At 42.8% G+C, this 18,705-nt stretch overlaps 1 protein-coding gene across 1 annotated transcript in view; it reads right to left on the reverse strand.

Annotated features, from left to right (window-relative positions):
• gcn1 (GCN1 activator of EIF2AK4) overlaps positions 1-17,884 on the reverse strand; it is a 34,139-nt gene extending 16,255 nt beyond the window's left edge. Inside the window, exons 1-36 of the mRNA XM_026186415.2 lie at positions 17,765-17,884; positions 17,113-17,215; positions 16,960-17,023; positions 16,731-16,862; positions 15,671-15,779; positions 13,982-14,080; positions 13,016-13,150; positions 12,755-12,932; positions 12,578-12,652; positions 12,342-12,470; positions 12,212-12,262; positions 12,025-12,123; positions 11,751-11,924; positions 11,511-11,663; positions 11,329-11,421; positions 11,160-11,235; positions 10,136-10,295; positions 9,847-10,036; positions 9,619-9,743; positions 9,094-9,272; positions 8,905-8,998; positions 8,706-8,819; positions 8,413-8,611; positions 8,173-8,325; positions 7,161-7,342; positions 5,359-5,439; positions 5,048-5,191; positions 4,500-4,624; positions 4,053-4,242; positions 3,891-3,961; positions 3,548-3,713; positions 3,261-3,455; positions 2,920-3,166; positions 2,682-2,803; positions 2,472-2,586; positions 2,061-2,240 (exon numbers count right to left, since the gene is read on the reverse strand). Of these exons, the coding sequence (XP_026042200.2) occupies positions 2,061-2,240; positions 2,472-2,586; positions 2,682-2,803; positions 2,920-3,166; positions 3,261-3,455; positions 3,548-3,713; positions 3,891-3,961; positions 4,053-4,242; positions 4,500-4,624; positions 5,048-5,191; positions 5,359-5,439; positions 7,161-7,342; positions 8,173-8,325; positions 8,413-8,611; positions 8,706-8,819; positions 8,905-8,998; positions 9,094-9,272; positions 9,619-9,743; positions 9,847-10,036; positions 10,136-10,295; positions 11,160-11,235; positions 11,329-11,421; positions 11,511-11,663; positions 11,751-11,924; positions 12,025-12,123; positions 12,212-12,262; positions 12,342-12,470; positions 12,578-12,652; positions 12,755-12,932; positions 13,016-13,150; positions 13,982-14,080; positions 15,671-15,779; positions 16,731-16,862; positions 16,960-17,023; positions 17,113-17,215; positions 17,765-17,782 (4,720 nt within the window). The 5' untranslated portion in view covers positions 17,783-17,884. The remainder of the gene's footprint in view (positions 1-2,060; positions 2,241-2,471; positions 2,587-2,681; positions 2,804-2,919; positions 3,167-3,260; positions 3,456-3,547; positions 3,714-3,890; positions 3,962-4,052; positions 4,243-4,499; positions 4,625-5,047; positions 5,192-5,358; positions 5,440-7,160; positions 7,343-8,172; positions 8,326-8,412; positions 8,612-8,705; positions 8,820-8,904; positions 8,999-9,093; positions 9,273-9,618; positions 9,744-9,846; positions 10,037-10,135; positions 10,296-11,159; positions 11,236-11,328; positions 11,422-11,510; positions 11,664-11,750; positions 11,925-12,024; positions 12,124-12,211; positions 12,263-12,341; positions 12,471-12,577; positions 12,653-12,754; positions 12,933-13,015; positions 13,151-13,981; positions 14,081-15,670; positions 15,780-16,730; positions 16,863-16,959; positions 17,024-17,112; positions 17,216-17,764) is intronic.
• Between the last annotated feature and the right edge of the window lie 821 nt (positions 17,885-18,705).

Here is an 18,705-nt window from a genome sequence, read left to right on the forward strand (position 1 = left end):
TCAGTTTCAGCCGTGATTTGGGGACTGAGAGCAACAGCTGCTCAGCTGACCGGAGCGAACGAGTGGGGACATAGGGCTTCAGCAAATCAGACAAATATGCAGGTGCCAGACCATTTAAAGATTTAAAAACCAACAAAAGAACCTTAAAATGAATCCTAAATTCAATTGGAAGCCAGTGCAGGGAGGCCAGAACCGGAGTAATGTGCTCAAATGTCCTTTTACCAGATAAAAACCGTGCCGCAGCATTCTGTACTAGTTGCAGGTATGTCAGAGTGCCCAGTCCAACCCCTATTAAAAGGGAGTTGCAATAATCCAAGCGTGAGGTTATAAAAGCGTGGATAACAGTCTCCAAGTCACGCCTTGAAAGAAAAGGTTTAACCTTCGACAGACGCCTGAGTTGATAGAATGACGATTTCACCACCCCATTCACGTGGCAATCAAAGGTAAGTGCAGAGTCGATTTTTACCCAAGATTGGTAATCGAGCTCTTCAGGTGAGGGGTCAGAGCAGCAAGGTCAACATCAGGGATATCAGAGGAACGATTCGGGCCAAACAGAATTGCTTCCGTTTTACGTTCATTAAAATTTAAAAAGTTTTGAGCCATCTATGACTTAACATCACTAAGGCAATCAAGCAGGAGTCTAATTGGGGAGCTATCAGAATGACTGAAAGGAAAATAAAGCTGGCAGTCATCAGCATATAGATGAAATGAAACTTTGTGTTTACGAAAGATTGCACCCAGCGGCAGGAGATACAATGTAAACAGTAATGGCCCAAGAATAGATCCCTGTGGTACACCCCATGGCAGAGGGGCCACAGAGGACAATGACGAGCCCAACTTAACACAGAAGCTCCTGTTTGACAGGTATGATTTTATCCACAGGAGTGCAAAGCCAGAAATGCCCACATAAAGCTGTAATCGAGAGATCAGCAGGTCGTGATCCACTGTGTCAAATGCAGCAGTCATATCTAGTAGTATAAGCACCACATGTTTACCACAGTCCGTTGCTACCAGAATATCGTTCATAACCTTTATGAGAGCTGTCTCTGTGCTATGAAACTGCTTAAAGCCGGACTGAAAAACATTTGAGAGTTGTTTAGATAATCCATCAGCTGAGTATGAACAACCTTTTCCAAGATCTTACTCAGAAAAGGAAGTTTAGAGATGGGTCTAAAGTTTGACATTACTGAAATATCTGAGCCGGGCATCTTAAGTAAGGGGTGAATAACTGCATGCTTAAGGTTGTATGATTGTTGGATTTTTCTCTGTATGTATTATTGTAGGGTCTACCTTACAAAATAAAGCACCTTGAGGCGACTGTTGTTGTGATGTGGCGCTGTATAAATAAAACTGAATTAAATTAATATGCAACTCGTCATATCATAAGGTGTTGTACTAGATGTACTAGACATTGTTGAGATGATTTGTTCCAGTCACTCAGAACAAAACAAACCTTTTTGGCTAAATATTTTAGAGTGAGCCAATTATGGTTATTTACATTCTGTTTTTATTGTTAGACTGTATTTGGTGCAGCCCCTCAGATGATTTTTTTCTACTTGCAAACTGCAGATTTTAACAGGTGGGTGGGCTTCAGTGCTCTGAGATTAAGGATATCTGTTCTCATTATTATCACGCAAAGAGTTCAAAAGGACTGTCTGAAGCTGAGCTTTTCATGCTTTGGGCTGAAGTTTTGGCTCACGGAGATTAGCTGTACACTGACCTCATTTGAAACTTTGAGCAGGTTAAAGCTTAGCATTCACTGTTGGAAAGTATACATGACAAAATAAGGGAAAGTGCAATATTTCCACTCTAAAAAGTGCATTCAAATTTAGGAATGCATTCCTGTGTTAAAAAAGGATTAAACTCATTGCAGCAGAGTATAGCTTTCATTTTATTTGCTCTTCATCGACACTACCTGAAACAGTAGCTTCTGAATGAAGACAAAGGAAATATTCAGATTTTCTGTTTCTTAATCCTCTTTGGGTCCATATTTTATGACTGCCTATGAGCAACAAGCCTTCTGCATTGGCAGCTGTGCCTCAAGACACTGAATCACTTACCCAGGATCTCTGGGTTGCGGATGACTGAGCCAATTTGTCGGAGGGCCTGCTGGCCGGCCTTCTGCACCTTCACATGGGAGTCAGTCAGCACCTCCGTCAGCTTGGGCACAATGCTGGGCAGGCAGGAGGACAGCTGCTTGGGTGCACAGTAAGCCATGGCACCCAATAACTCCACAGAACCTGCAGGAACAAGAGGGGTGAGCGACGGGATTGGAGTAGTCATCTGACTGAGACTGATTATTACCCATTTATGAACTCTTCAGTGCTGTTACAACAGCTGAAAACCACACGTGTAACTACTGTTCTCTAGTTACATGTGTGTGTGTGCTAAAAAAAAACTAGAGCCCATTCTAAATACATCACTATATTCAAGACCTGCTGTGACACCCTTTGACTGAAGATGCGCTTTACCTGCTTTCGTCCTCCAAGACTCCTCCTCCAGGGCCACCAGCAGGGAGGGCAGGACCAGCTTCACCCCATGGGCACTCAGGTTCCTCATCACAGCCTTGGCACAGTCATCTGCAGCCTGGGAGGACAAGCAGGAGGGGTGGTAAAATGTCCCACTTGAGGAAAAGTCTCCAACAACTAATATTTAGACAACAACACGACCTGCCTGCTCACCTCTCTAACATACTGGTTCCCGTCTCCAAAACAGAGCAGGAGGTGTGGCAGCACATGGACCACGTAGGGCTCAAACAGTTTTCCCAACATGTTACACAGCATCTCAAAGGCAAACAGCGCCCCTGCAACAAACCAAAAATAAACCGGATACTCTGAGCTGTGCTAATAATGGTGGCATCTGGTATAAAGAGGATGAATCAAAACCAGACAGTTCAATGACTCATGAATTCTTGCTGACCTTCCCTGCGTCTGAAGTTTTTCTTATCCTGGATGGCCTCAGTAAGTGTGGTCATGATGTCCTGCTGTTTAAGCGCCAGGATCCCGAGTCCTTTGACCAGTCCAGCTAGCCCGTACGCTGCACCCTTCCTCTCTGCGTATTTGTCGCTCTCAAGCAGCAGCTGAAGCAGGTTTTTAACAATCCCTGCAGCATCCTCTTTGATGGCGGGGACCAAAGGAGGCAAACAGCTGGCAACAGACTCCTGGACCTGGTGAAGGACGACATACCACACAAGATGACGTTGTGAAAATCGGAGTAGTACAGGTTGAGTGGGTAGAAAAGGAGCCAAAGTAGGCCTTTACCTGCTGTGATGGTGTAGAGAGTGCGGTAATAAGCTTGGCCACAATGGGTTTGACTTTGGGGTCGTTTTTGTCCAAATGTTTGGCCAAGGAGCCCATGAGAATAACCACGCTCTGACGCACAGAGTCGTAGCTGGCATCCTGCGGGGCGTTCTTCAAGAACTCCTCAAACACTGGCAGCAGGGAGCTCACGTTATCCTGACACATAAGGAAGGCGCATGAGATGCCGAGGAATACAGAAATCATAGCTGTCTGAAAACAACGTCTAGAAAAATAGAACTGAGCGTTACCTTGCCGTGTGTGTTGAGCGCTGAAAGGGCGGCGTCCAGCATGCAGCGCCGCACATCAGTGTGGCGATCGTTCAGAGCATCGGGAACGAAGAAAAGGAAGAGAGGGGTGACCTGAGATTCATCCAGGTACTGAGAGAGCTTGTTCAGAGCCAGAGCAATGCCACACCTGGGAATAAAAAATATAATCAGCGCACAAGAACAACACTGCATTCAACCACAGTCTTTAGGAACACTTCTTAAGTCCTGATGTTTTCCCATCATTTACATTTGGGTAATACAGAACTGTGTGGCACTCAGAGCTTTTTTTCTTTCCTTAAATTCCATCAGACCCAGATTTAATTACCTGGCCTCCCACTGGTCAGGTGGGGCTTCAGAGATGACTCTGCCCAGTGCATCCAGCACAGGTGGTGGTCTCTTTAGAAGGAAAAAAAGAGAAGAAAGAACCGATCAAAACAAACTTACATTGTTACAGCAATAAAAATCTATGGGTGGGACATGTTCTTACATAAAGTTTTTGATGGTAGAGCTCAGTGAGCTGGCAGAGCACCGTGGCAGACTGGTCTCTGTACTGGGACACGGCACTCGACAGAGCGTCAGCTGCTGCAGAGCGGATGGCTTCCTCGTGGTGAGTGACGTCCCCGATCAGCAGTGAGCAGATCTCAGGGACCAACTCCAGACCCAGAGACTCCCAGAGCCTGAGCAGGAGGAACAAACAGGGGAACTGGCCAATTTACAACATTGTTTCTCCACAGCACAAATCAAACATTTTCATCATGTTTTGACTCGAATATAAAAACCAGAATGGTTAAAATGTAAATTTTCAAACAATGTTATTGCAGACATGCAACATGGGACTGAATGAAACATGAACGAACAAACAGGCTGAAGAACAAAAGTCAAACATTTTCAGTCAGTGACTGTTTGCAGGAAGTTAGGAACAGGTGTTACATACTTTTCAGCCAAGGCTTGACCTTCCTCCTCAACATCGAATCTGGCAACCCAAAGCCTGCGCAGCAAACTCATCCCGCTGGCATCTGTGCTGTCTGTAGGCAAGGCAAACTCCATCTCCAACAGCCCCTGAAAACAAACAGGACGAACCGTTAATCAAACGTTGAAACTTAAAATGTTGATTTTCTTGAAAAACGTATGTTTGTTTCACATTTTAATTTGCTAAAATGCTTCAAAAAAGTTAGGACGAGGCACTGAAAGACTGAAAAACATCTGGCGGAATCTCTTAAAACCAGGTTAATTACATGAGTGTGTAAAAAAGAGCAACCCAGAGAGGCCAAGGCTTTCAGGAATACAGCTGAACAATTAAATTAACTTCATTAATTTATTAAAAGACTAAGTTAATTCAGAGAAATCTGTGGCAGTCAGGGACAAAGGCTCTGAACTGTTCTGTAATGGAAACACTTCTAAAAACCACGGCCAGTGAAATGCAAGACAGAGAGACACAGAGACACTTCAGCAAATATCAAAATGAAGTGATCCCAGGCTCACCCTGAGGGCGGCGTCACGGACTGAGAAGCAGGGTGAAAGCAGGGCGTTGAGTAAGACATCGATCTCTGGCTGCTCTGCTACAGTGCAGCCCTCTTCTCCTCCAGCACTGGCACACAGAGCCGTCAGGCACTGAGACGCCAACACCTGAAACACAAAGTGTGCAAAGTGTCACATTGTGGAGCTACGCAATAATTCTGGAGCAGAGTAAAACAAGACCTAAAAGGTAACATTCAAAATGACTTGATGTCCCACTGAAGCATTAGAAAGGGTCCAAATGTTTGGATACACAAACTCTAAACTCTGGCATTTACCTGGAGCCTCGGTGCTGCGGTGGAAATGACTCTGGTCAGTAGCAACAACATGCTGACACGTGGAAGCAGCTCTGGGCCGTTCTATGACAAGAAAACAACACAAAGAAATGATACTATGCAGTGTTTGGAAATGTACTCTATATCGTGCAAGTCTAGAGCCACTCTTCATTTTATTTACACTGCAAAGAGCCAGACTTTGTCATTTCTAAAGTGCTCTTGGGCAATAATTCTCCAGACTTTCTGAAGGCCTTTCTTTGGACACTGGCTGTTTTTTCACTTTCAGTCCAGCGCTTGTAGCTGAGCATTTTCAAAGGAAGGTCAAGGGTAGATATGTTGTTAAGTTACTTAACACTGATATATGAATCATGCAAACAACAAAGGCCCTAACTCAAAGAATAAACCTATGTCGCTTTTACACAGAGTAAACAAATGATTTTAAATTGTATTGTAAAATAAAATAAACAGATCCAGGCCAAGAAAAAAGGGGGACGGTATGTAAAGCGTAATTTAAAAACAAAAAAACAAAACAAAAAACAAAGATTTACAAATCTCATAAACTTAGAAAACATCTTAAACTGAAACTTTATCATTTCTCAAAATACATTTCAGCTTACTCTGAAATTGATGGTGGCAACACATGACCAAATATGTTGGGACAGGAAAAAAACAAACTAAATTAAAAAGTGGTACTAAAAAAACTGGGCTAGAAGAACGTTTGACAGCTAATCAGGTTAACTTGAAACAGGAACAAGGCGGAAAAATCAATACTGGATACCACATGATCTCTGGGCCTTCGGGCTGCACTGAATTAAAAAGCAGACACGATTCTGTCGTGACTCAGGAGCACTTCAGAAACTGTTCTCTATGAACACAGTTCACTGTGCCATTCACAAAAGCAGGTTAAAGCTCAATCATGTAAAGAAGCTCTATGTGAACCTGATCTAGAAATGCTGCCATCTTTCTCTGGGCATAAACTCATTTAACATGGACTGAGGTAAAGTGGAAAACTGTTCTGTGGTCAGATGAATTAAATCGGAAATTCTCTTTGGAAAACAGTGGCGCTGCGTCCTCTGGATTAAAGAGGAGAGGGATCATCCAGCTAGCCATCAGCCTTGAAGCCAACATCCTGATTGTATAGGGGTGCATTGGTGTTTATAGAAATGTCAGACTGTACATCTGGAACCAGGCACAATGCTGAAAGGCATATCCAGATTTTGGAGCATCGTGTGCTCCCATGCAGACAGGATCTATTTCAGGAAAGGCCAACAAGATGCTGCTAAATCTCATCCTGCATCTATTACAACAGCATGACTTCATATTAGAAGAGTTCATCGACCTGCGTGCAGTTCAGACCTTTCACCAACTGAAAACATTTCAGTGTGTCATGTAACATGAAACACCACAAAGAAGTATGGCGACTGTTAAGTAGCTAGAATCCTTTGTCAGGCGAGAGTGAGACAACATTCATCTCCCAAACGTCCAGCACCTGGTTTCCTCAGTCCCCAGATGTTTACAGACTGTTGTTAAAAGAACAGGGAACTCTACCCTGTGCCAACTTTCACGACACGAGTTGCTGCCATTAAATACCAAAATGAGCCAATATCTTCCTTGAAGTTGAATATTTTCTCCTCTTAAATGTTTGATATGTTTTATGTGCACTATATGAATAAAATATGGGTTTCTGCACATGATTGCATTCTCTTTTTATTTACACTTCACACAGACTCCCAACTTGTTTAGAACTCGCTCTGTGCAGATAACAGCCACCACACAGAAAATGAAATAAAGCCATTCGTCTGTACCTCATCTATGGCAACGTCATCACTGTTGGTGTCAGCCCGAAGCTGAGAGTGTTCATTGATGACCTGCAGTGCTCTCATCATGGTGTTCTCAGTCTCCTCGGTGCTGTCTGAAGACTCCCTGAGTGTAGCGTTGAGGAGAGGGAAGCAGAAGGAAAAGGCAGGAGCAGATAGAGGCGCCGCATCTGAGGAAAAAATAAAAAATACATATTGAAAGGAAAGGAAGAGAAGGTCATCCCTCTCCTGAACGACGCTTGCTTGACACCGCCCAACACACACGCCAAGGTAACGCTTAATTCTGGGTTTTTTAACAGTTTGCTTTCTATCATTTTTATGTTCCTCGGAATCTCATGTGCCTGCTTTATGTGCCCGGATAATTATTTTTAGTACCTTATAATTTAAAATGATTTACACATGTATGCTATTAGGGTAATTTATACTTAATAGCCTTGTTCACTACAAGGCCTGAATATATTTTTTGGGTCATTGATGTCTGTTGATAATCAAGAGTACTGACCAAACCTAAATGAGCTTCACTGTTTTCACGAAGGATTAAAATTACCGTTAAACGGCACAAACTCATCAGTAAAGTATTTACAGAGATCAGCTCATCTTAGACCTTTAAAGACTGGGACTTTTTTGTTTTTAAACTAGAGCAGGCGCCCTCTGCTGGACGTTTGAAAGAATTCAGGTTTTCAGACCCATAAGGTATCTTTTACATACTTTAGGTTTGTATTTTCTGCACAGAAATGTCTATTATAAACCTGTCTCCTTTATTTGAGCTTTCATCTGAATTATTTTCATCTTTTGGGGGAAAAAATATGAAACTGAAACCAGTTTAATATTCATCACATTCAGCAGTTATACTGTGGTCACAGTGAGCAGCGCTTTAGTTTGTGTTCTTTAGATTTTATTCTCATCTTTTAATGTTTTTAATCATCAGTGTGGTGTTGGTTCAAGCCTTTCAGATTTATTGACTCACATTCATTTCATTTTGTGAACCACATGTACTCACCGGCAGTCTTGCCCTCTCTCTGTGGGATGGTGTGGTTGTGCAGCAGCATCACGGTGCGGTGAGCAGCTGTAGCCAGGTCCTCTTGTTCCCAGGCCTTATCCAGATCACACTCAGGCTTCAGTAACCGTAAAGTCACATGACCCACAAGGACAGCTGGATGGGGGAAAGAAAAACAAAAGTGATTTTAAACTGAGATGCCAGAAACAGTGTTTTAAAACTACACCAAGACAGACTTTGTACCCAGATGTTGAAGGCTCTTGGGCATGAGGCACACTCCAATATCCAAGAAGACCTGCTGGATGCTTGGAGCAGCCAGGGGGGAATGCAGCAGGGGCATTAGGACCTGGAGGACAGCAGGGAGCTCCCTGGTGATCTGAGCAGGTCTCTCTATCAGAGTGGCTTCCAGGAGACCCACCACACTCTGCAGCTCTCCATCCAGCTGCAAACAGCAAACAGGGAATTTTAAAATGTCACACTGGGGGGCAATCTGTTTTAATGACCTGATTTACTGGACAGACTTTAGAGCTCCTTACCTCTTGGAGTCTTTTGCGAGTAGCAGACTCTTTTTCCAGCTGGATTTGCATCATTTCCTTCTGTTTGGTAGTTAGCTGGATCTCCTCTTTGATACCTTTCTTCTTCTTGAGCTCCTGTCACATCAAAAAGGAAATTAACACATTCAAATAGTTTCAAACATTAAGGTCCTTAAAAAATAAAAAACAATAATTAATCTACCTCCTGTAACTCCAGTTCAATGATCTGTTCCTTGTATGAGTACGCCTTGTTCTCTCGCTTCATGTTTACTTTCTTAGTGTTTTCCTTCTGGGCACTGCAGCAGGTTAACAGAGGGGAGACAGGAGTGAATAAATGTCCCACAGACGGAGCTCTGAGTTCAGCTGCAGGTGAGTGAAACTGCGCATTTACCTCTGGATGATACTCTTGTCATACAGTTCTCCCTCGGGTGTCAACATGATGGCGTACTCCTCCCTGGTGACCTGAAGCAGTGCCGGTTTGGAAAGCCCTTCAGTGATGTGACTGATCACCCGTGGCAACAGCTTGTTTGGGGAGAGGCGTGAAAGGGAGCCCACTGCATTTCTGACCGCCTGAGGAGAAAGGAAGAAAATAAAAATAAATACATAAAATCACTAAATAATCCAAGACCTTATTCATCACTTAAGATGCAAACAGAAAGTCTGCAAGTGTACGAGTTTAGTGAACAGTAAGAAAAACTGTTCTTCAATTTAAGATGAAATAAAAAAAGAAATGCTGCTTTTTAGCTGGAGAGCAAATGTAAAGAGGTGCATGTTTGTTATCATCATCTGAACACGTCTCCTTTCCTGGATCTAGATGCTACATGAAACCGTTTCATTCTGTTTTTTCACCATTTTCTACATGAATCTGTATAAACAAATGTGGAATACAAGAAATGAAGCTGTACGATTGTCAAACCTGGTTGTCGGCATCGACTTTGAGCAGCTGTGGGAGAATAGCCTCCAGGTTGTTTTCTATGAACTCTTCAGCTTTCAAGTTCATGGAGGAGAGGAGAACAGGCCAGAGGCCACGGCGAGCTTCCACTGAAAAAGATAAACGTGGAGTGAGACATTTCAGATGCTGCTACCACCACCAAAGCACTATAGCAACAAACCTCGGGGTTATCAAACTGTGAAAACCATGTACCTATAGATGGATGATGAGAAACTATCAGGGTCTCCATAGCCAAACTCTCTGCTTCAGCAGGATCGCCCCACTGGCTGGCAGAGGAGCAAACAACACACAGTGCGTCCAACAGGACGCGAGGGGGCACATAGCTGCGACCCAGCTCAGTCAGCTCTCCGGACTCTGACACCACGCTGTCCTGGGGTAAAACCTGAAAGTTTACAGTATTGTCAGTAAGATAAAAATAAAGTGAGTAGAAAGAGTTAGCATCCAGCCCTGCAGCGGCTGGAAATGATAAGTGATTCTGTACTTTGTGTTTGTTGATGACCACCCGCAGTTCCCCAAGAAGGCCATGAGCAAGACTGGATCCTCCCAAAGAGGAGAGAAGCTTCCTGATTGTCTGCTGTGCTCTCTTCCTCACACGCCAGCTTCGAGACAACAGAGCCGCAACCGTGGCCTGATGATACATCCTACAGAGCGCACAAAAGGGCAAATGTCATTAAAGCAAAACGGGATAAAAGGCAGACTGCGTGCTTCCTGCATAAAAACAACACTAGGTGACTTTTAATTTCAGCAAGTCAGCAAGTTTGGGTTTTGTCCTGTTTACTTCAACAACTCTTTTGGAATTGGGGTTGTATCTGTATTCCAACCAAACACTGCCATGGGCCAATATTGCCTTCCAGACCTGTATCTAAATGACAGACTGATGTTTTTCTGTTGTTTCCACTTTTTTACTGCTTAAATGTTAAAACATGGTATGATGAAAAGATTTAAAACAGTTTTTTTTCTTATTAAGATTTGTTACTAGCCTAAGGGGAATAAATAACAGCAAGAAAAACAAACTACAGGGATCAAGCATCACATGTGAAGACTTTTTCACACAACAATTTCTTGCATTTAGGCTCCTTCATACAGTAAAAGCACTGCCCCAACAGTATTAATACCATGGGAATATGTAAAATAGCATAAGCAAGTTGTGTAAGGTCCTTGTTGTGCACTACATTTTAAACCCTATTTCACTGCCCACTAAAAAAAAAGTACCATCTCAGGTTAAAATTAACATATGTTTCTGGCTATAACTGGGCTGATATCAGTCAGCTGATGTAGGCACTGACAGCAGATACTGGTATGCTGTCAATAAGTGCTATCATCAAAATCCTTTAAAGCTTTTATTCAATCTATCAATCTGTATCAGCCATAAAGAAGAGACATTAGAAAGGCTCTAAGTTCACCTTCACCTTGTTAGAAATATCAAAAAGGGCACACGATGTGTGAGGACAGTATTTTGATATCTAAGTGTTTCTGGTGTGAATGAACACTGAGGTTAGACTCACTGTGCTTTGCTGCTGTTCAGTCTGTGGGCATGATCTAAAAACAGCCGTTCACAGAGCTGTAGCACTGTGAGCAGAGCTAGAGACAGAGTGCAAAACAGAAATGAGACATTTTTTAAATCGCTCATAAGCAACGTAAAACTACATAACAGCATTTTTAAAATGCTCTTACTTTCTTCACTGCACTGGGAGAGGAACTTCTCTGTAGTGAATAACGGCTTCTTCTCATCCAAGATCAGATTCCAAAAGCTGGTGAATTTGGTCTCTGCAGGGACAAAAACAGCCTCTGTCACTTCATATTCTCTTAGAGGCTCTATAAGTGACAAAAAGCCACAGCTGGAACAAAAGCCTCACCTGTTTGTGTCTCCAGCAGAGCCAATCGACTCAAGAGAACAGACGCCGCCACGCCCTCCGCAAGCAGAGCATGCTGGGAGTTCTGCGCTGCAGCTTTCTCAATTGTCTGGAGCAGCAACGGTATGAGGTCTGAGGCTTGGGCCAGAGTGTCACCTGGACAACAGACAAATAAGGTTTGACTTCCTTTAAGCCAGCTGCACACGTGTGATGCAGCATAATGTCTCCTTGCGTCTCACTGACCTTTGAAGGCCCCCAGCATGGCTTGAAGGTAGGCATGCCGAACCAGAGAGGTGGAGGTCTTCAGGGTGAACGCCTTCTTGAACCAATCCAGCAGAGCGACGGGAACTTCCACCGTGAGGCGGTTGCTCCACTGGGAGAGCACAGACACTGCGTGCACCAACGTGCCCTCATGGACTAAACAAAAGAAGGAGAACAACAAGTTTAGAGTAACCCTGGATTTTGAGCTCACAGACACACAGGACCAAGAGAGGAAGGTGAGGAAGATGAGCGTTACCTTCCTGCTGTAAATAGGGGATGAACATCACAGTGACTGCAGAGCTCAGAGTCTGGTTGGAGGCTCCTGACACGGTATGATGGCTGCAGCTGGCAATGCCTGCAACATTTAGAGCAAATGCTTGCCTTTCTTTTCTCATGTTAAACAGCCAAGCTCATAAATACAAAGTGTTTGAAAGCCTGCATACCTGACAACACACTCATCTTTTGGGCAACAACTGTGAGCTTTCCTTCAGAACCTGCAACCACAACAATACTGCTTCAGCTCAACAAACCCAAACATAAAAATCTTCATTATTTGGGAAATAGTTAGTTCACCTCCGAGGATTTTGAAGAGATGTGTGACGACATCCTGCACAGCTGTGGGGTCGCTGCACTGCTGGGCCAAGTTCTGCACGGCCTGGACTGCTCCCTCCATCAGCTGGGCATTATTAGCTTTCAGCTGACCTGCAACACAAAGCACAATGATACCTAAAGCATAGCATCGCACAGGCTGAGTGTGTGGTTTAAAATCATGTTGCTCAAGAAATAAAGAGCACCAGCCGAAGCCTTACTTGCGAGTGCCTTTCCGATATCCATGGCATACTGACTGAGGTCGAGCGTTACAGCAGACAGCAGACAGGAAACGGCTGCAATGACATCAAAGAGTTTTTTTTTTTTTCCTCATTTGCTGCATGAGCTTCAGACAGGTGAGGATTAAACACTATGACCAAAAGCTAAAGGCCGCTCACTCTGCATGGCGTTCTCCGGGCTGCGGAGCATCGTCTTCTGCAGGGTAGGGAGCAGCGTCTCCTTAAACTCAGGGTGAGACACGTGACGCAGTAATGAAGTACTTTTGTCCAGAATGTGCTGCTGTGGTTTCGTCTTGCTCATGAGGACCGATTTCACGTACAGGTCCAGCAGCGCGCTCTGAAAGAAGCACACAAAGAACATCAGGGTACAAAGAGATATCAGAAAGAACTGCTAAAAATGGAAAATAAATTTAAACTCACCCTGTGTTTCTCTATAGTAGCGTTGTCCTTTTGAGCAGAGCAGAAGTCAAAACACACCCCCAGCAAAGCCAGAGTCGTGGGGCTCTGCTCCAGAGTCAACAGGGTGCTGATGTACTGATTGACCATCCCTGGGTTCTGGTAAAGAGAAGTGACTGTTAGAAAACCTGTGTGAATCATCAAATGGCTAGATGGCTAAAGCTAAAAGCAGTTGAAGTTTCTGCAGCCTGTTCTACACCATATTTATATCAATGTCATGTTCAGTGGTAACTAAATATTAAAACATGGAAGAAAAAAACCTAAAATAAAAAGAAGTGACTTATTTTTATAAACACACTGTCTTTGTTTCAGTGGGGAAAAAATGGGAAATAACAAAAAAAACAACCAAAAACTGAGTATCAGCTTTACTGTTAGCAAAACTGTTGTTTTAAACATCTGTATCAGCCCAGAATTTCACATTTGGTCCATCTCGATTATTGAACTACAGTTACTTTTTTGAAATTTGACATTAAATCAAATAGTGAGATAGTTTACATATCATTTATCATGGTAGTAAGAAATGACCAGCTTTCTATAACGTGCAGCTACATCATATGAAAACACTTCAGCAGTACACAATCATCTGGAATATGATATTCAAATTGGCCATTTTTATGTGTTAGTAAAGTCTGGGTTTTTAACTACAATTTATCACCTTCACTGTAGCCTCACTGTGTGTGCACACGCACGCTAAGTTATGTTGAAATGAACCCACGTAAGCAAAGGACAATTTCTGTTTGTGCATGCTGAGCTAATGAAATCAGCTTCGCATGCATAATTAAAGCCATAACAAACTGTTTATTGAGTGCTCTCTGTGACAGCTGACATGATCTGGTGCTTGTGAATTTAATAAACTGCACCTTTAGGTGAAGTGAATGAAAGTGAGATGTGAAAAAAGCAGGTCAGATCCAAGAATGTGTTCTAACTCACTCCCTTCCACAAGTGACTGAGATTCTTGAGGCTTGACTTCTTAGCGGTGGCCTTGGCTCCACCCACAACCTCAGCCACAAGAAGACTCTGAACCTCCACCTGAAAGAGAAGCCAAAACACCCAGGGGTGAGACCAACATCCAAGTAAAACCTGTGCTCTATTACAGGAAGCAGGTTTAGTGAACAACTCTGAGTTTGTTAACCTTGAGATTTGGTTTTCTGTTCTAGAAAGCGAGCTAACAGACTCTGTGGACTCAGCCAGCTCGCATTCAGGTTTTCTTCCTCCCCTCCTGGTGCACCTGAACCAGCTGACTGACACTCAGATTCATTTCCTCATTCATAAAGTTTAAAAGCGCACATTGAAGTGGATTCACCTGCAGACCTTCATGTTTTTACAAACACTGAAGTCCCAGGTAGATGTAAGTTTGCTTGATTTTTGTATTAAAACGAGTGCTTTCTAAAAGGATGGAGACAGCGACTGCAGCACAGATTTATCATCAGCTCAGAATAAAATTTCAGTTTCCATGTTTCTGACTCTGTGGACAATAACACAGCTATTCCTGTCAGCTGTCCCTGCACTGCAAACAATTATTGTATCTTATTGCAGCATTCACAGTTTAAATAAAACATCTCTGTATATGAAGCTTTAAACAGTCATTTGTTGTGTTGTCATCACTCTGGTGGAAAAATGTCCGTTACAGGTGGATCTTGGACATGTGATTATTTCAATGAAGATGAGGCTGAAATTAAATTAAATGATTTTAAGACTCTACAAACTGAACAAAATGTATTTTAAATGGATGTTTTAAATGCAGCTGCAGACAGTCTGAGGTTTAACAATCTCAAAAAGTTGAAATTTGTTCACAGATTGAGATTCAGCCATTAAATGGCTTCAAAGAGCCTGAAATTTAGAGTCTCAACTTTAACATATTTTCAAGTGAAGAGCACCTAAATCACTCCCAGTGAGTCGACCCAGAACCAGGACAGGTAAAAGACTCTGTAACAGATCAGAAAACCGTGTCCATGTCAGAGTCCACTTGGAGAGCAGGACGGATGCTAAATGGATTCAGTCCGGATCAGAACGTTTGCTTTTACTAATAAAACAGATTCTGTCATCTAAATTTGCTCCTGTCAGGTAAGAGCACAATAATTAGAATATAAATATTAAATGTCAAACTAGGACTCCATCTTGACCTCATAAAAAGTTCAAGTTGGGTAAATGACGACCACAGACATAAATTTTACATCAAACTTTTATACAGTCTGTGATGATGTCAGAGGCCATCATGGTGCAAGCTGATTAAAACTCTTTTCCTCCTCCAATTTTTGAAGATAGATATCGGTCCACACTGATGTGTTCCTCTGCTCTTTACCCTCAACTTTTATATTTATCCGTTACCATGGTGAATTGTGGCATTGGGGCTCCATTGATGATGGCTTTCTTTACGTAATTATGCGCTTAACTAAGGGGAACAATCTTAAAATTGAACTTGCTCTGATCAGCTGTTTCAGAAAGAGAAACTAAGAGCTGCTGATGTCAGACTTTATTTTTAAACTCAGTTTGTTGACCATGCTTCCTGGTATATGGCCCTGGTCTCATGCGAGCAAATCCTGTTGATAAAATGTTTAAATAATGCTATTTGTCACAAAGAGAAAAGAAAAAAAAAAAAGAAAAAGCATTTTCACTGACCATTTTCTTCCAGGTTGGTCCTTCTCTTTTCTCTGGGGCAGAGAACACACTGGACACTAAAAGGCAGGTCCAAGACAGGCCAACGAAGGCGGCGGAGCCTGTGGCTTTACTGCAAATACAACAAAGAAATCAACCAGAACAATATGTAAACAGAAAAATGACATTTTTCCACAGTGCATCCAAAAAAAATGGAAGAACACTTCAAGTTTTCCAAATTTGAATGGAGATGTGAGAACTTTGGAAAACAAAAAAAATAACAGCACGTAAAACGTAAGTTTTTATGGTAATGTTGAAGGAGGCTATCCCAATTGTCGTAGGGCAAGAGGTGGAGAAGTTGTTAGTTCAGGACCCCCAGTAAGCACACTGGAACCCATTACCTTCTTGCTGTGAGGCGGCAGTAATTCCCAGATGGATAAGACATTACAGAATACCTACAGTCAAACATGGTCATGGCAGCAACATGCTGCAGGACTGTTGTTCTGTGACAGGATCACACAGATGGAAGGACGGATGCAGAAAAATACAGTGAAAACTTTTCTTCCAGAGCGCCCCAGATCTCACATTTTAGAAACTCAAGAATGTGAAAAGAAAGCAGTGTCTTCATAAAGCTCTGGACTGCTGCCCTGCTGTGTGCTGATGCCTTCTCAAAGGTTTAGAAAAAAAAATCCAAGCTTTTATGATCCAAGGCAACTTTAGGGCGTCGATGCTGTCAATGGCTTCACCCAAGCAAAGAATCTAAATATTCAGTTTTTACTTTTCATACACTTAGAAAACACTCAAACCCTCTTGCCATGTCAAGAGGATTGTGGAGTAGTGTGTGCAACGAGAAAGCGAATAAACACTATTTACTATGCCATAAGGCAATGCACCCACATTATTTTAATTAAAGCCGCTACACTAAGTTATATAAATTATGTTTACTGTGCCAGGCAAACACAGAAAGATTAAAGATGTTTATGACTCTTCTCTTCTGTAAGTCTGTAAAAGCAGGAATTTATTACCAGTGAACATCTGCAATGTTTAAAGCCAACTAGATGCACCCTGAAGTTTGGGTCATTACCTGGGCTCTCCGGTTTTGCTGATGACTCCACTGTTGAGCAGGCAGTGGAGCAGGCTGGTTACCAGGATGTCAGGCTTACTTTCAGCCAGCTGGCCAATAACAGAGAGCAGCTCTCTGCGTGATGTAGCATCCCTGAAGAGCGCACACAGGATAGAAAGTGATGAAACCCCTGACAACAACTGAGTGTAAAGATTCACCTTCACTGTTACAGATGATGTCAGAAACCCACCGATATCTGTGTGGGGTGAGGCAGAAGAGCTTGCATAGTCCTTTAATGGCGGGCTCTGGTAACTCTAAAACAAAAGCATTTTACAGCTTGTTATTGTTTACTGAAGACCGAAAAGTGGAGAGATTAAAAAAAAAAGAAGACATAAGCTCTCACCTTTGCCCTTTATACACCGTTTCAGGTCTCCGAATATCTCCTTACGCTCCTTCACGCTGGCTGTATTCACTTTCACAGCAAATTTCTTCAGCGTGTCTGAAACCTGAAGCAACACTCACAATGAGAAAGGAAAACATGACAGCAGTCTTGTGTAAGAGCTAAAAATGTGCAGCTTGTGGTCATGTGAGGCAGAGGAGGGGGGTTCAGTAACACATCAGAGAATGGGCTTGATAAGAATACTTGGGTGTGTTTTTTATTGGATGGTGTCTTAAATGACTGCTGAACTTAATTGTCAGCTCGGCTCTGTTAAAATGTTTGTCCCTCATACTTGAACGTTCATGTCAGAAGGCTATGAACTTGGTCGGAGACGATGAAAACAAAAGTTTGAGGCGGTCCTCTGCTGAGTACCGACTCGCTCCTCTGCTCTCGTCAGCTGCAACAGCTCAGCCTCATCCAGTCACACTTGATGCGACGTAGCACAAAGCTAACGGCTTGCTAGTTAGCTGCTGTAGAGGGCCGCTCGAGTCTGGTGGCGAACACCGAAACCCGTCGAGATGTTCAAATAAATGGACCCCCAAGACACCACCATTTTTGTTTCTGCCTCACCTGAAAGCTATAGTAAAAGTAGTTAATAAAATCCTGCCACACAAACCTGCGTGTCCGCCGCCATCTTGCCGGTCTTGATGCAGGAAGGACTTGTTAGCGCCACTTCCGGGTCACGGCGGCTACGTATGCTTCTGCTGCATTCTTGAGAACTGGGAAAGTTCAACTTCCAATCTAGTAACAAGAAAAATCATAAAGAAAACACAATAGTAATCTGTAACACCTAATTTTGTAATTGCAAACTTTTATGCACGAGGTACTATGAATGCAACCCCATAAACCCACACGCACCACAACTTAAACCGCACTCAGTCCTGTTTTCTTTATAATATCAAACACACAGTTCCATGTAAGATAAGATGCCACTTTCAGCTGTTCCCTTGTCGCCACAGCAGATAGCTCCTTGACTGATTTGGCGTAGTTCTCCTGACGCAATCGCGAAGGAAATTTGTGTCTGCTATTGAACAGTGTGTAAACCACATTTATTTTATTTTTAACCTGTGGTGTGAGTAAGTAAATGGTGTTGGGTTCAAATCTTTTTCCCAACATAAGAAAGAGCAGTAATAACAGCAACAAAGTCTTGAAAGAGCAGCAATAACAATGATGTGTGTTGCTGCAGCAGCTTTATCCATTGTAAATCATTGTCATCGTCATGTCCCCTCACAGTTTTGTTCTCTCCTGTGTCTTGGAGTGTTGCAGAAAAATTCTAGTTTAACCTCACATGTAGATTTAGGCGGTTAGAACTTCACTGTATGATTTTGTAAAACCTTTGTATGCTCAGATGAAGTATGTGTATGTGTCAGCGTGACTTTGTGAAAACTGCTTAGCTTTGCTTAACGATGTTTCGCTATGTTATCTGCTAACTCTTTTGCTCAGAAGGAGAAGAACAGTTGTGTGTAGGCAAAGCTGGCATGACTGTGAACTGTAATGTTTGATGTGTGTGCTGGCTCTCCTGCGCGCAGTAATAAATAGCTTGAACACAGCCTTTTC

Source organism: Astatotilapia calliptera, chromosome 12, assembly GCF_964374335.1.
Source record: "Astatotilapia calliptera chromosome 12, fAstCal68.1, whole genome shotgun sequence".
Lineage (NCBI taxonomy): Eukaryota > Metazoa > Chordata > Actinopteri > Cichliformes > Cichlidae > Astatotilapia > Astatotilapia calliptera.